Source organism: Sciurus vulgaris (assembly GCF_902686455.1).
Source record: "Sciurus vulgaris genome assembly, chromosome: 9".
Taxonomy (NCBI): Eukaryota; Metazoa; Chordata; class Mammalia; order Rodentia; family Sciuridae; genus Sciurus; species Sciurus vulgaris.
Genome location: NC_136469.1, coordinates 25,832,150 through 25,845,838, shown reverse-complemented (window position 1 = coordinate 25,845,838; position 13,689 = coordinate 25,832,150). Strand labels below are relative to the sequence as shown.

At 39.4% G+C, this 13,689-nt stretch overlaps 1 protein-coding gene across 3 annotated transcripts in view; it reads left to right on the top strand.

Annotated features, from left to right (window-relative positions):
* The first annotated feature begins 8,971 nt into the window (after positions 1–8,971).
* PRMT9 (protein arginine methyltransferase 9) overlaps positions 8,972–13,689 on the top strand; it is a 43,813-nt gene continuing 39,095 nt past the window's right edge. For 2 of the 3 annotated variants that reach the window (XM_079153939.1, XM_079153937.1), the window contains exons 1-2: positions 8,972–9,375; positions 12,200–12,348. In XM_079153939.1, the coding sequence (XP_079010065.1) occupies positions 9,187–9,375; positions 12,200–12,348 (338 nt within the window). In that variant the 5' untranslated portion in view covers positions 8,972–9,186. Of the gene's footprint in view, positions 9,376–9,796; positions 9,948–12,199; positions 12,349–13,689 lie in introns of all 3 variants that reach the window. The other variant, XM_079153938.1, reaches the window with a different exon arrangement.

Genomic DNA, 13,689 nt, shown 5'->3' with positions numbered 1-13,689 from the left:
CTACTATCTTACTTTCCTCCACTACCAGTTATAGAGTAGGCTTTGTGGCTCTCTTCTCATTCTGCATTTTGATTTGTGTGCTTCTTCCCTTAGTACTCTTTTCTACAACTTCAACTTATCAACATAATTAAAACCTCCAGATGTCTGTTTTTAGACTCAATCTTGCTATATACATAGTGTCACCTTCCCATTGGAAGTCTTCACTTAAAAGTCCATTGACGTCTCAAACAGTTACTTAACCAATCACCTCTATCTTCAAATCACCCCCCTACCTCCCCCCCGCCATACTTCGTATTCTGTTTAAAGAAATCTTCACGGACCTCGTGGCTCATGCCAGAAGTTTTGGCACTACCTTCAATTTCTCCCTTTTCCAAATGTTCCTGCCCTTTCTATCATGTAAGTCAACCTCTGTAAATACTGTTTTTTTTTTTTTCTCCATATCTTTCAAATTTTGGTCTTTCTCTTATCCTCTTTCATCTCAGTTCATCATTGGATATTTAATAACTTCCTTCATTCTAGTTGCTACTTTGATAAAAGATGAGCAAGATAAACTTCCTTGAGGTTCAAGAGGTTGCTTTCTAGGAAGACAGAAAAAGTGGATCTTTTCAATTTAAAAGACAAATGCTAGGATGGCATTTGTGTTAGCTTTTCATCAATGTGACAAAATACCTGACAGAAAGAACTTTGGGGGTTTATGGTTTCAGAGGTTTAGTCCACAGTCAGCCTGCTCTGGGCCTGAGATGAGGCAGAATATTACAGTGGAAAAATGTGGCAAAGGAAAGCTGTTCAGCTCATGGCTACCAAGAATCAGAGAGGGGAGGTGCCAGGAACAGAATATAAACCCCAAAAGCATAACTGCAGTGATCTTCTTTCTCCAGCCTACTCTGTTGACAGTTATCATCCAGTGTAGGAGTCCTCTCAAATTATTTATCCATGAAATGGATTAATCCACTGATTAGGTTATAGCTCTCATAGCCATGAACTTTCAGGGGACATTTCATATCCAAACCATAACAGCAGTTATGCCCAGAGGACTATGACAAACTGGACAAGGAATGCTTTCCCTACATCAGGAATTTAGAGAAGCTTTTCTGTGGGTGGAGAATCTTGAACTGAGTGAGGATGTGACAGAATGAGCAGAGCAAACTGAGATGGAAAACATGAGGTGGAGAGAGCTCTGCCTTAGGATAGGTGTGAATGGAGGCAGTGAATTAGAAAATGTTGATGATTAAGGCTACCTATGTAGCTGAGCCAAATCATGCAGTCTGAACTTAATTAAATAATTTAGACTTAATATTAAAAGTGACCCTTCAGAGGTGGGGGAAGAGGTCAAATGTGCAAGCTTTGGTTTTGACACCTACTTCAACTGAAGCAACTCAGTTTTTTTTTTTGTTTGTTTGTTTTTGTTTTTTGTTTTTTTGGTACTGGGGATGAACTCGGGAACATTCGGCCACTGAGCCACATCCCAGCCCTGTTTTGTATTTTATTTAGAGACAGGGTCTCACTGAGTTGCTTAGCTCCTGGCTTTAGGTTGAGGCTGCCTTTGAACTCCTCCTTCCTGAGTCACTGAGATTATAGGCATGCACCACTGCCCCTGGCTGAAGCAGCTCAGTTTACCTTAATCATGACATCTGCATAATTTCCTTACCTAAAGGTGTTTGATGCTTATGAAAGTCATGCAAATGAAAAAGTTATCTTTGCCTTTGACAGCATGAGGAATAGCTGGCATGGTGGTACACATCTGAAATTCCAGCAGCTTGGGAGGCTGAGGCAGGAGGATCACAAGTTCAAGGCCAGACTCAGCAACTTAGCAAGACCCTATTTCAAAATAAAAATAAAAAAGACAGGGTAAAGTGCTCCTGGGATCAATCCCCAATCCCCAATACAAAACAAAACAAAAAGCATGAGGACTGAATGGTTTACGTGTCTCCTGCTCAAAAGACAAATCGCGAGATGAGACATTCAGTTAGTACTTTTGCAGGCCTTTAAAAAAAAATTTTTTTTTAGCTGTAGATGGACACAATGCCTTTATTTTATTTATTTATATGGTGCAGAGTATTGAACCCAGTGCCTCACACATGCCAGACAAGTGCTCTACCACCAAGCCACAACCCCAGCCAGCCCTTGCAGGCCTTTTAATGTCTGATTCATATCCAATCTGTATTATGCACAAAAAATAATCTTCTGCAGGTCACAAGGGCTTGTCATGCAGTCCAGGATCAATCCTTTAAGGCCCATTCCACTATGAAAATCTCTGTATTTGTTCCCTTTCCTTAACTGTGGGAGAAAACCAAATTAAGCACTCATTGCTACTCTAGTAACAAGGAAGTACTGTGTTCTTTTCTACCAGTTGTAGGTCTCAAGAGCCAAGCTTAAAAAAACTGCTAAAAAAGTTGAGGCTATGTCCTTATCAGTTCCTTTCCTTCTAAGGATCAATTATTTGTCTTAAAAATTTTTTGACTGGCAGCTGATAGTGGCTTCTCTTCGGTGGAAGTCCAGCTCCTTTGAGAACCATGATAGATGAATGACAATAACAACAATGGCAACAAATTGTTGTATGTATGTATGAAAATTTAACAATGAATCCCACTATTATAATTATAATGAACTGATACAAAAACTGAGCAAACTGAGAAAGAAAACAATGACAATTAACACTCACTGGAAGCTTAGTGTGTTCTGGGAATGGATGTACAGAAATTCATTTAATTCTTAATAAGGCCAAGAGACATGTACTATGTGATTCTCATTTATGGACGAGGAAATTTAGCTATAGAGGTTCCTACATGGTAAACAGCAGGGCTAGAATTCAAATTCAGACAGTCTTGATATAGTATTTGATTTTCTTCTTTTTTGTTATTTTTTTGGTGCTGGAGATTAAACCCAGGGCCTCATATATGCTAAGCAAGTGCTCTACCACTGAGCTACATCCTCAGCCTCAGTATTTGATCTTCTAATTGATGAGATATAGTGTCTTCTAAAATAGATTTTTAGGAGATTCCTTTAGTTCAAAATGTGCAAAAGATCAATCAATCCCAATAAGCCTAGGCTGTGATTAGGTCTCAGACTTTTAAAAATCAATGTATCTTATCTATGCTGTTAGAAAAGAAAGTATGTACCTCAATTGTGTAGTTCCTCCAAGACTCCTAAAAAAGTTGAGGCTATGTCCTCATCAGTTCCTTTCCTTCTAAGGATCAATTATTTGGCTCAACTATTTTATTTCATCAAGGAAGGACACTATACCTAAGTATTCTTGTATGTTTTGGTCACTAAGGAACCTTGTATGATTTTAATTTACAAAATAATGTATTCTAGTCTAAACAACTTCATGTCTAACCTATTACTTAACATGAATCTTCCTTCCCCTTTTCTAAAAAAAGACAACTGCATCTTTAATTAATCTTTAATTAGGGTTTAGGAAATTCTCCACACAAATAACTAAGAATAAAAAGGTTATAATACACAGTTATAGGTGTTGGAGAGCCACTGAATGTGAGACTGGCATTTTAGATCATTCTATCTGCAGCATGGAAAATGTATTTAAAGGGTAAAAGACTAAAGATGGACCTTGAAAAGGTCACTGTAACAAATGAGGTGAAAGATGAACAGAATCTGAATAAATGCAATGGTAATAAACATGGATAAGAATGGCATATTTAAAATACTTAGGAAGTATGAAAGGTAAAACTTAGAAGTTATGTGTGTTATTTTCTATTTGCCCCACAGAAGCATTTTCTACTCTTCTTTGACCTGCTCTGTGTCCTGAAGGGAAGTGGACCTCCACAGACTATCTCCGACAAGCTCCCTTATTGGCTGGCTTTGGACAGGATTGTTCTAAGAAGTGTTAGGTAGTACTTAGGAATGAGCAGTGGAATGCAAACCAATAACGTAGAAGGGTCACGGGTTTTCTTTAAATTGTTTTTAAGGCTGATGAATAAATGAGTAACTTATAGAAAAACAATAGGTGTACTAATCCTGAGAATATAACAATGAAACAAAGGGAGCCAATTATGAAAGATGTCAAGAAAGAAAGATCAATGGGGCTAACTTCTAACAGAGTCTACTGGGGCATTGTAAAGTTAGAATTTATGGTCACAGGTTTTTCAATGTATTTCAGAAGGGAAATTTCACTAATAGAACAGGTGCATTATGGTAGTTTGCCTAATCATTGACGCTGGCACCTGTATTAACATGATTGACTTGTAGATAAAACCCCCTGAATGGGATGGTGCCATGACAGTCCAGACAGGACCAACCAGGGTCAAAAACTCCCCCACCTGACGTGAGGGAGGAGTTAAACATGTAATTGGTGAAGACTGCAGAAAGTAGACCCCAGTTCTGGCAAACAGGACACAGTAATAGATTTGGAAGTAGCCAATGTTTTGTTTTTCTCTGTCTTTCTCTGATGGAAGATGCCCCATTCTCTTGACAGTGTTCTTCACTTAAGCCTTACTTCATTCTCACTTATACTAAAACTCCCTTGTCTTTTTGTGTCTTACTCTAAATTTTCCTTTGTCAGGACACAAGCACTGAGGGTTGGCGCTCTGGCTGCCTATTCTTCTTTGGCTTGCTCTGTGCCCTTAAGGAAGGTCAACTTCTACAGACTATGCCAGACAAGTTCCTTACTGGCTGACTTTGGATTGGGTTCTGCTAACAGAAGGAATAAGAAAGAGATTGTAGAGCAGAGGGAAGAAAAGGTCAGTAAATTCTGCCTGGTACTGGCCATACTTCAGGTGGCCTTCTTCCATGGCTACATTTCTTTCTGTGTTCTGGTAATACAGCCCTTTTCCCCCATCTTTTCTTGCAGTGTAGGGATCAAACTAGGCCTTGTGACAGCTAGGCAAGTGCTTTACCACTAGATATACCAACATCCCAGTACCCTTTTTTTGCTTCTTTAGGACTAGGGATGTTAATAGCTTCTATTAGCTTAGTATGTTCTAGGCACATATGTAGAGTAACTCATTTAATCTCTAATAAGGTCAAGAGACATGTAGTCCGTTTTTGTGTACCTCACAAACTTTGATAAATCCCTTCCTTACCTTTATCACCTCTGTAAATAGTTCCTTTTTAAAAACTCCCTTGAATTAAGTTCTTTAGGGGATACCATAGAGTAATTAGGAAAGGTCTATGATAAAGCCACAAAAATCCTAATTGTACTTTAATTAAACAGACTTAATAAGCTAGGAATACTTAGCAGTAAGACTGCATCAGAGCACTTCCAACGCTCAATTGGTCAGTGTTTGTTTACATAATTATAAAATTTTCTCCCCAACAAGTAATTTAATATGGTGAATATTAAATTTCTTATCACATAGCAATTGCTTCAATTCAAAAGAATTCAGTGGAAAGAAATTTCATAATTCTTTTTAAGCTATAAACAAACTACATTTCTACTCTCTACATTGGTCATATGTCATTCCTACATATCTCCACTATCCTAACAACTTTTTTTTTTTTTGTTTTTGTGGTGCTGGGGATTGAACCCAGGGCCTCAGCAAGCACTTTATCAACTGAGCTACATCCTCAGCCCTATCCTAACAACTTCTAATCCAAACCTCTAATCCAAACCTGCTTGCATGGTCCCCACTCCCAGAATGGACATTAAATTTACTCAGGAAGAGTTTCAAAAATGCTCATGCCCAGACCTCACTGCAGGTCAATTAAATCTAGGGATGGAGCCCAGACACTGATACTGTTTTAAACTCTCTTCAAATATCCTAAAATGGAGAGTTGAGAAAAAGGCTATGAAATAAAAATAAAACAAACCAGATCACACATACAGAATATTTTGTGTCTAATAAGTTGATTCTTTCTCAATAAACTTTCTATGAACATTTTAAAAAACTCCACTAACCTTCAACTTTTGTTCATTGGAAAGGTGACTGAGAACCCTTAAGCTGATTTGCCTTCCTTGTTGGCATGTGTGGTTTGTTGACAAGCTGTCCAGAATAAGGTGAAAGGCAGTCACAATTAAACCAGCCCCCAAGTCAGCAGTGGTTTTCTACATCATGAGTTTTTTTCTTAGAATCCTAAGAAAGGGTAAAAATGAACATATAAATGTTCGGTCAAATAGAGAGTTTTGTAATTTGTGTGAGGGGTGGAGAAAAAGCTATTGTGAGCCAAAAAGTAATGCCTTCAATATTTTTAAAGATATCTTTAAGGATCAATGAAGAGAAAAAAGTCAACCTGAAAACAGAATAGTGATTACTAGGGACTGGGAAGGGTGCTGGCTGTGGGGGAGGGGAGGAGAGAAGAAAGGTAGATAGATATGATCAATGCATGCTGTATGTATGTATGTAAATATCAGAGTGAATTCCATTAACCTGTATAATTAATGTGTTACAATAACAACTTATTAAATTTTTAAAATAAAAAAAAAGATATCTTTAAGGATCAAGAAGGAGAAGGTACACTTTGTATTTGTTTTGCATCATATTTTTGAGTTCTTTGTAAGGGAACAGAGGGTTCTTCTAAAAGGATTAAAAGGCAACTATCATAAGCACAATTAATTTGCAATAAAGATGGAACAATCAAATAATTCTCAGTCTCAATTAGGACTATAGTAATACAGGATCAGAAAAGAGTAGTCAAATATATTTTCTATTCCAGTTTATTAAGGTGACACAATGTTCTATGTTTTGTCAGTTCCATTTTTATAAAGGGCTTATCCTATGTAGAGAGTGTCTTTAAGCTCTAGTTTACAAAGAAATGCAAACAACTGTGCTTTCTCTATTTAGCTTAATAATATCTTATCTTTGTGAGACCTGGCAGCTCATAAAGTTATCTGAAGTATTTCATAAGGGGCAGGAAGTTTTTCCCATACCTCTTCAGCAGTAATCACTGCCCACAGGTTGCTACTGTAAGTGACTGTACAAACAATGAAACAACTGAAGCTGGCTTTTTTCTTTTCTTATCTGCACTCTCTCAACTTCCTGCCAAGTCCTTCCTCCATCTCTTACCCTACATTGATTTAATAGAAATATGTCCCCTTCAAGCTTTATGTAGTCTATGCATTTTAGATAGTTGGGTTATCTCAATGAATGAAACAGACTCCAAAACGAAACCAAACAAAAAAACCTCTGCCCTTCTAGAAGGTGAAAGCATGCCCTTGAGTACAAGTAAATTTGTAAATTAAAGCAATTCAATTGAAGTAGGGACTCATGAAGGTTAGTAGAATGATAAAGTCTAAGTGATTTCCCCTCCAATCCAAATCTCTGGAAAGAAGACTTACAAAGCCTTCCTTTGCTTCCTAGAAAGCAATTACTTTTGACTTTTAAAGACATGGATTGCATACACTTCTGTTCAGATGCTTCCCTACAGGGGTTAGTAACCTAGTATTTTAACAATCCAGATAATTTTAAATGATTCCAGATAATATTAACATGAATAGTATTAACTGTACTTGTGTATCTTACATATAAACTGTTTTCTTTCTTCTTTCTTTTTTTTCTTTCCTCTCTTTCTCTCTTTCTTTCTTTCCTTCCTTTTTTATTTTTTTATTTTTTTCCGCAGTGCCTGGGATTGAGCCCAGGACCTCATGCATGCTAGGCAAGGGCTCTACCTCACCCCCACCCCCCCTAAACTACTTTTATATATTTATCTCATTTGGTGATCCTAGCCATCTTATGACTGAAGAAAGAAAGGTAGCTTTATTAGTACTTTCTGCAAATAATAAGTATTAAAGAAGTGTTACTGGATGAACTTGAAAGGACCAAGCTTGGATAAGCATACACTTTAAAAAATTATGTCTAGTTGCCTTTTCATGTTCTATGGAATCCTATTAGATATAAAAAGGTCTTAGCCTTAGGTGTTTCTGTCTTGTTAGGGAAATACCATAGAGTTAAGTCCTAAATTGCTTAGTGCAGAAAACAGTAATTAAGAATGGAAAAGAAATAAGAACATGAATAGTAGGGAACATTTGCACGCAAAACGGGGGCGGGTGGGGGCAGTGTACTTTCCATTACGTTCAAGAAACTTCAAAGTCCTTACTTTGTGCCATACTCTGCTGGGTGAGAAGTTTACAGAAGCGGTTAGCACTAGTTTCTGCCTTTGAGGATCTTTGTTTACAGGGGAGTAGGTCAGTGTCCTGAACTGGATTCTGAACTGCTTAGGATTTACATGGGCAGGCGTTTAGAAGGAAGAGGGGGATTTGATAAGCAGATCAAAAGACATGGCTAAAAGGCATTCAAAGTGAATTTTTGAGAATTGGAGGAACCCCCAAAGTTTGTTTGTTTGATATGCAAAGTGCTGTTTTTCGTTTCTTGTTAAGATAGTCACCGTGAACGCATTTGGAAGTGGGGACAAAAATGACTTATTCCAGTTGTAATTCCTACGCCTCCCTTTTTTAAGTTTAGAATTTCTAACTTAGCGGTCATACTCAAAGTAAACTTTTTCTCTAGATTAATATAACAGGTGGTCAGGAAACTTGGATTGGAGCTGTACCTATGCCACTAAGGTTGCTTGCTCTTGGGTAAGCTCCTTCTCAGAATGTCACCTTTTCCTTTCTAAAACGAGTGCAATCCAAAGGCCCGCCTCTCAGGGTTTTGTGAGGGTGATTTAAAATAACGTCTGTAAAAGTACCTTCTCTACCACATGCAAGGTGCTTTTATCTCCGTGTTCCTTCCAGTCTTGGAGACTGTGAGATTTGATGCATCACTAGCCAATACAGATTATTAAGCATCACCACAAAGGCCAGTCTCGCACAGGCGGGCGCAGCTCGGGGCAAAGAGAATCTGCATAGCAGGTCTCGCCACACACACCTCAAGGGGGAAAAAAAAAAAAAAAAAAAAAAAAGGCAACCGGCAACTTTGGTTTCGGCCGCCGGGGGGAGCCCGGGGCGGGCGGGAGGGCGGAGGAAAAGCCTAGCGCTAGAAAAAGTGCAATTACCTGCGCTCGCGCACGCGCAGTAGCCACGACGTACCGACGTCGTGCGCGCTGAGGCCCTCACTGCGCGCGCCGCGGGTCGGCGTCCGCCGTTGCCCTGTGCGTCTCGCGCGCGCTTCCTGCCGGTTCGCTCAAGGGCGGGGCTTCCGCCTGGACCGAGGAGGGAGCGTTCACCTGCCGCGCACCAGTAACTTTTCGGTATTTGCTGTCCAGCCGTAATCACGCGAAAGCGTAGCGTCGAGAGTTTTCTGATTCTCTTTACACAAGCATCTTCTCTGCGGTCGTACAGGCAGTGACTGGGTCATGCCGAACTCGCGGTCCAGGCCTCGCCGGGGCGCGGGGAATGGCGCTGGCACTGCAGGCCGGGACGAGTTGGTGTCGCGGTCCTTGCAGAGCGCAGAGCATTGTCTGGGCGCCCAGGACTTTGGCACTGCTTATGCCCATTACCTCCTGGTGCTCAGCCTGGCGCCGGAGCTGAAAGAGGACGTGAAGGTGAGGTCTCTTCTGTTCGCTTGCTGGCATGTCCTCCGTTCTGGTAAAAAAGTTAAAAAAAAAAAAAAAAAAAAAAAAAAAAAAAAAAAAAAAGGGCGGGCGAGGCGAACGGTTCTTGGTGCCTGGTGGTTGCTATTTGTGTTTATTTATTGTTCACCCTTGGGACCTTAATTTTATTCACATGCATGACCTGCCAGCAGAAAATCCTGTCGGCTCCACCTGCAAAATTATGTTCAGAATCCTATCGCCTCTTACTGTTTTCCTTTACTACACTGGTTCAAGCACCCATCTGCAGACTGTTGCAGTGAAGTCTCTACTGAGTTCCTTCCTGCAGTGGGTCTCAACACGGCTATCTTTTTGTAACAAGTCAAACGATGTCACGTCGGTTTCGAAACGTTCATTTCCCTTAAAATTCCAACAGCCCTCGAATCGCAAATGAGGCCTCAGGTGATTTGCTTCCTCACCCTGTATCTAATTTAAACATGCCCCTGTCGTGAAGCCTTTGCATTATTATTATTATTATTATTATTATTATTATTATGCTGGGGACTAGAACCCAGGGCCTTGTGCAGGTGAGGCAAGCCCTCTACCAACTAGCTGTATCCCCAGCTCCCTTTGCATTATTGTATAGGAGGAATACTGTGGGTCTCTGTAGTTGAATAAAGTGTACAGTTAACCTGAAGTAATTATAATCTGATGATACATCTCTAAACTTCAGTTATTATTTGCAACAGTTACTCTGTTGAAATACTGTTCTTTTTTTTCCCAAATGGTTATAGAATCCACATTTTGAAAAATGATTTAACTTAAATTTCATAGTCACTTTTCAGCTGCAAGCTAAATTGCCCTAGTTTAACCCAGGGTTTCTCGTCCTCAGCCCTGTTGACATTTTTTGTGGGATAACTTCTTGTTGTGAGGGGCTGTCCTGTGCATGGTAGGATGTTTTAGCAGCTTTCCTGTTCTCTACCCACTAGATGTCAGTAGCATCTAGACTTTTATAGTTGACATAAACTTGGTGTAAATTTCAGGAGCAACTGGCTTCTCCAGGAGGAAGATGATAGTTTACCCTTCTCTGTAGGCATCTTTAGTCTATTGAATCAACCCAAGTCCTCTTTCCTCAGCTCTTTATTTCTTAGTTTCTTCTGTAATCAGGGACAATTACTATCTTAAAATCATATATGAAATTTGTATTGCAATACCTGGCATTCAGTGAGGTTTAGTAACTGGTTCTGTTTCCTTCAGAACCAAGTTCATGTGTGTGTGTGTGTGTGTGTGTGTGTATATTTTTAATTTTATTTATTTATTTACTTGGTACTAGGGATTGAGCCCAGGGGTGCTTAATCACTGAGCCACATCCCAACTCTTTTATATTTCTATTTTTTATTTTGAGACAAAGGCTCACTAAGTTGCTTAGTCGAACTTGTGATTCTCCTACCTAAGCTTCCCAAGCTGCTGAGATTATAGGCTTGTGCCACCACACCTGGCTGTCAAGTTCATATTTCCTAGCAAAAGTTTCATTGCAGAAATTTCATTTTCTGCTTCTCCCTGTTTCCTATCCCCACACTCCAGGCCCATCAGTTTACTTATATGTAGAGCCTCTGATCATTTCATATAATTTGTTTTTCCCTCACACCTTAGAGTCTCCTTTCTTATCCTTGTCTGTGTAGTAATTTCCATCCAGATTCAATTTCAGGTATCAACTCTTCTGTATAGAATATATGAAGTTGATTTAAAATGTCATGGAATGTCAGAAATATACCCTCTTTACAGAGTTGCCTTTATTCATATTTGATATTGGAGATTGAACCCAGGGGTGCTTTACTACTGAACTGTATCCCCAGCCCTTTTTAATTGTTATTATGAGACTGGGTCTTATTAAGCCTTGAACTTGCGATCCTCTTGCTTCAGTATCCTAAGTTGCTGGGATTACAGGTGTCTGCCACCACCCAGCTCTTTTCACAGTGTTGCAGTGTGGAAAATGGCTTGAGGGAGATGAGACTGGAGCTAGGGAGACAGTGAGGAGACTTGCTGTAGTCTTGAAGGTGATTATAAGAATCAAATTAGGTTGTAACAGTGGTGTTTGAGAAGAGGAGACAGACTTAAAGAAATTGATTGAACATTGGCTGAATTTGAAACATTACATGTGGAATTGAGATAACATTAAAAGGTGGCGACTTTGTGGATTGATGTTGATTGTACCTAAACCTTAGATCCTCTGAGGACTGTGGTGGATCCAGTTTAGAACATTTTGAAATTTTTCAAAATTATTTGTGAATTTTCTCTATAGGACCTCAGCGTAGGAACAAGATATATGTTGTTCCCATTGTGTTTTAGTGCCAGTTCTTTGGACACTGATTGCTGCAGAAATATTTGAATTGAACTAAATTTGAGAAAGCTAGGAATGCAATGCCTGTCTGGTTGAAATGACTAGCAGGAATCTATATTTATGTGTCTGATGATCAGAGGAGAGGGTTTTAAATTGGAGATGGAAATGTAGCACCATTAACACATAGGTGATAATGCATTGGGAATGGGTAAAATAAGATGGCTAAGGACAGAATTAACACAGGTGTCCACAAAAAAAAAAGAAGTCGAGAAACAACAGAGTGATATGGCAGCTGAGAATGGAAGGGGTATACAGAATGGCCAAATTGTCTAGTTCTGTATATAATTGCCATGTAGGTGGTAAAATTCCTTTATTTGTGTATGTGTTTATAAGCAGTGCTTACTACAGTTAAATGAAACTTAAAACAATTATTTAATAATAAGTTTCATTCTCTGGACTTTTCAGTGTTCTGTATTCTTTCATTTCTTGTTTATAAAGGAAACTTTCCAGTATACGCTCTTGAGATGGGCTGAAGAGCTGGATGCACTCAATCGAACACAAGACTTGCTTGGTTGCTATGAGCAGGCCTTGGAACTTTTTCCTGATGATGAAGTAATTTGCAATAGTATGGGGGAACATCTCTTCAGGTTTGTAATGAATTTCTGTATTACTAGTTAAAAATTATTCTGTATCAGTCTGAATCAGGGATCAATTATACAGTAATTTGAATAGGGGAAGTGTAATGCAAAGAATTAACCATAATAGGAGGTTGGAGTAAAGAGGGATTAGCTAATAACAAGTAAAGAGAACTCAAAAGAATATGGGAATAGCAGATATAGGATAGTGGAATATCAGTTTTAATACTACATAATTATCCCTGCACCTATGGCTGGGATAGTGTATTCAAGAAAGAGTCCCCCTAGTGCACTGAGAGGGTACAGCTGTGGTTCACAGGGTGGCAGAGAAGTCACTATGGTGTCTTGCCAGAAAACTTGTCAGTTGGTTCTCTGGAACTTGCTAGAATTTTGCTGACTGGGTTGTTGGAGGAAGTCTCATTGAGAAGTGTCAAATCAGAGGCATTCTGTTACCAAAGCACCTAGTAGGGGGAGTCCTGGGGGATGCTGCCAACCACTGGATGCAGTTTCCTTCCTCAGGAGCTTGTTGCTGGAGAAGCTTTGTGCCACACTGGAACCTGGAAGCAAAACCCTTTCCTCCTGCAGAGTCCCCAGCATTTTTTTTTTTTACTGATGGTCGGAAAAATATTGAAGGGCAAGATACATTTTTGCATACCGCAGGCAAAAAGGGTAAATTTAGTAACAAGTCAATAACTGGCTATCTTAGGAATCCCTAAGACCACTCCCAGGTTTGCTGATTTGCTAGGAGGGCTCTCAGGACTCAGCATATAGCTATAGTCATGACTTTGGTTTATTATTGTGACAGGACATAAAGCAAAATTAGCAAAGGGAAAAGGTGCATGAGGCAGTCTGAAGGAAACCAGATGCAACCCTCCTGAGGTACTGTCTCAGTGAAGTCACATGGGATGTACTTCCTTCACCTTGCAGTGAGTCATGGCAACACAGGTGAAATATTGCCAATCAGGGAAGCTCATTAGAGACTCCATGCTCAATGTTTTCTTCAGTGTTCTGGACACTTAGGTACCTACCTTCTGTGTGTCATATACCAAAATTCTAGACTCCCAGAAGAAAAGCAGATATTCAGCATGAATCACACTGTACAAACTGAGCTGCTTATACTAGTTAGGGCAGTGGAAATGTCCCAAAATCCCAGAAGCCAGCCAAAAGCCAACCTTGTAAGCAGGACTTTCAGAGGGTCTCAGTCAGACTTGCCATGTTAACTCTTTGCACTCCAACAAGTGAATAAAAATTGAGAAAATACAGAAAATATAATGAAGGTTAACACTACTTCTGAATTAGAAAGTTTGAAAGTAATATGGTAAAATCATGGTTCTGGTAAAATTATATAGAGTA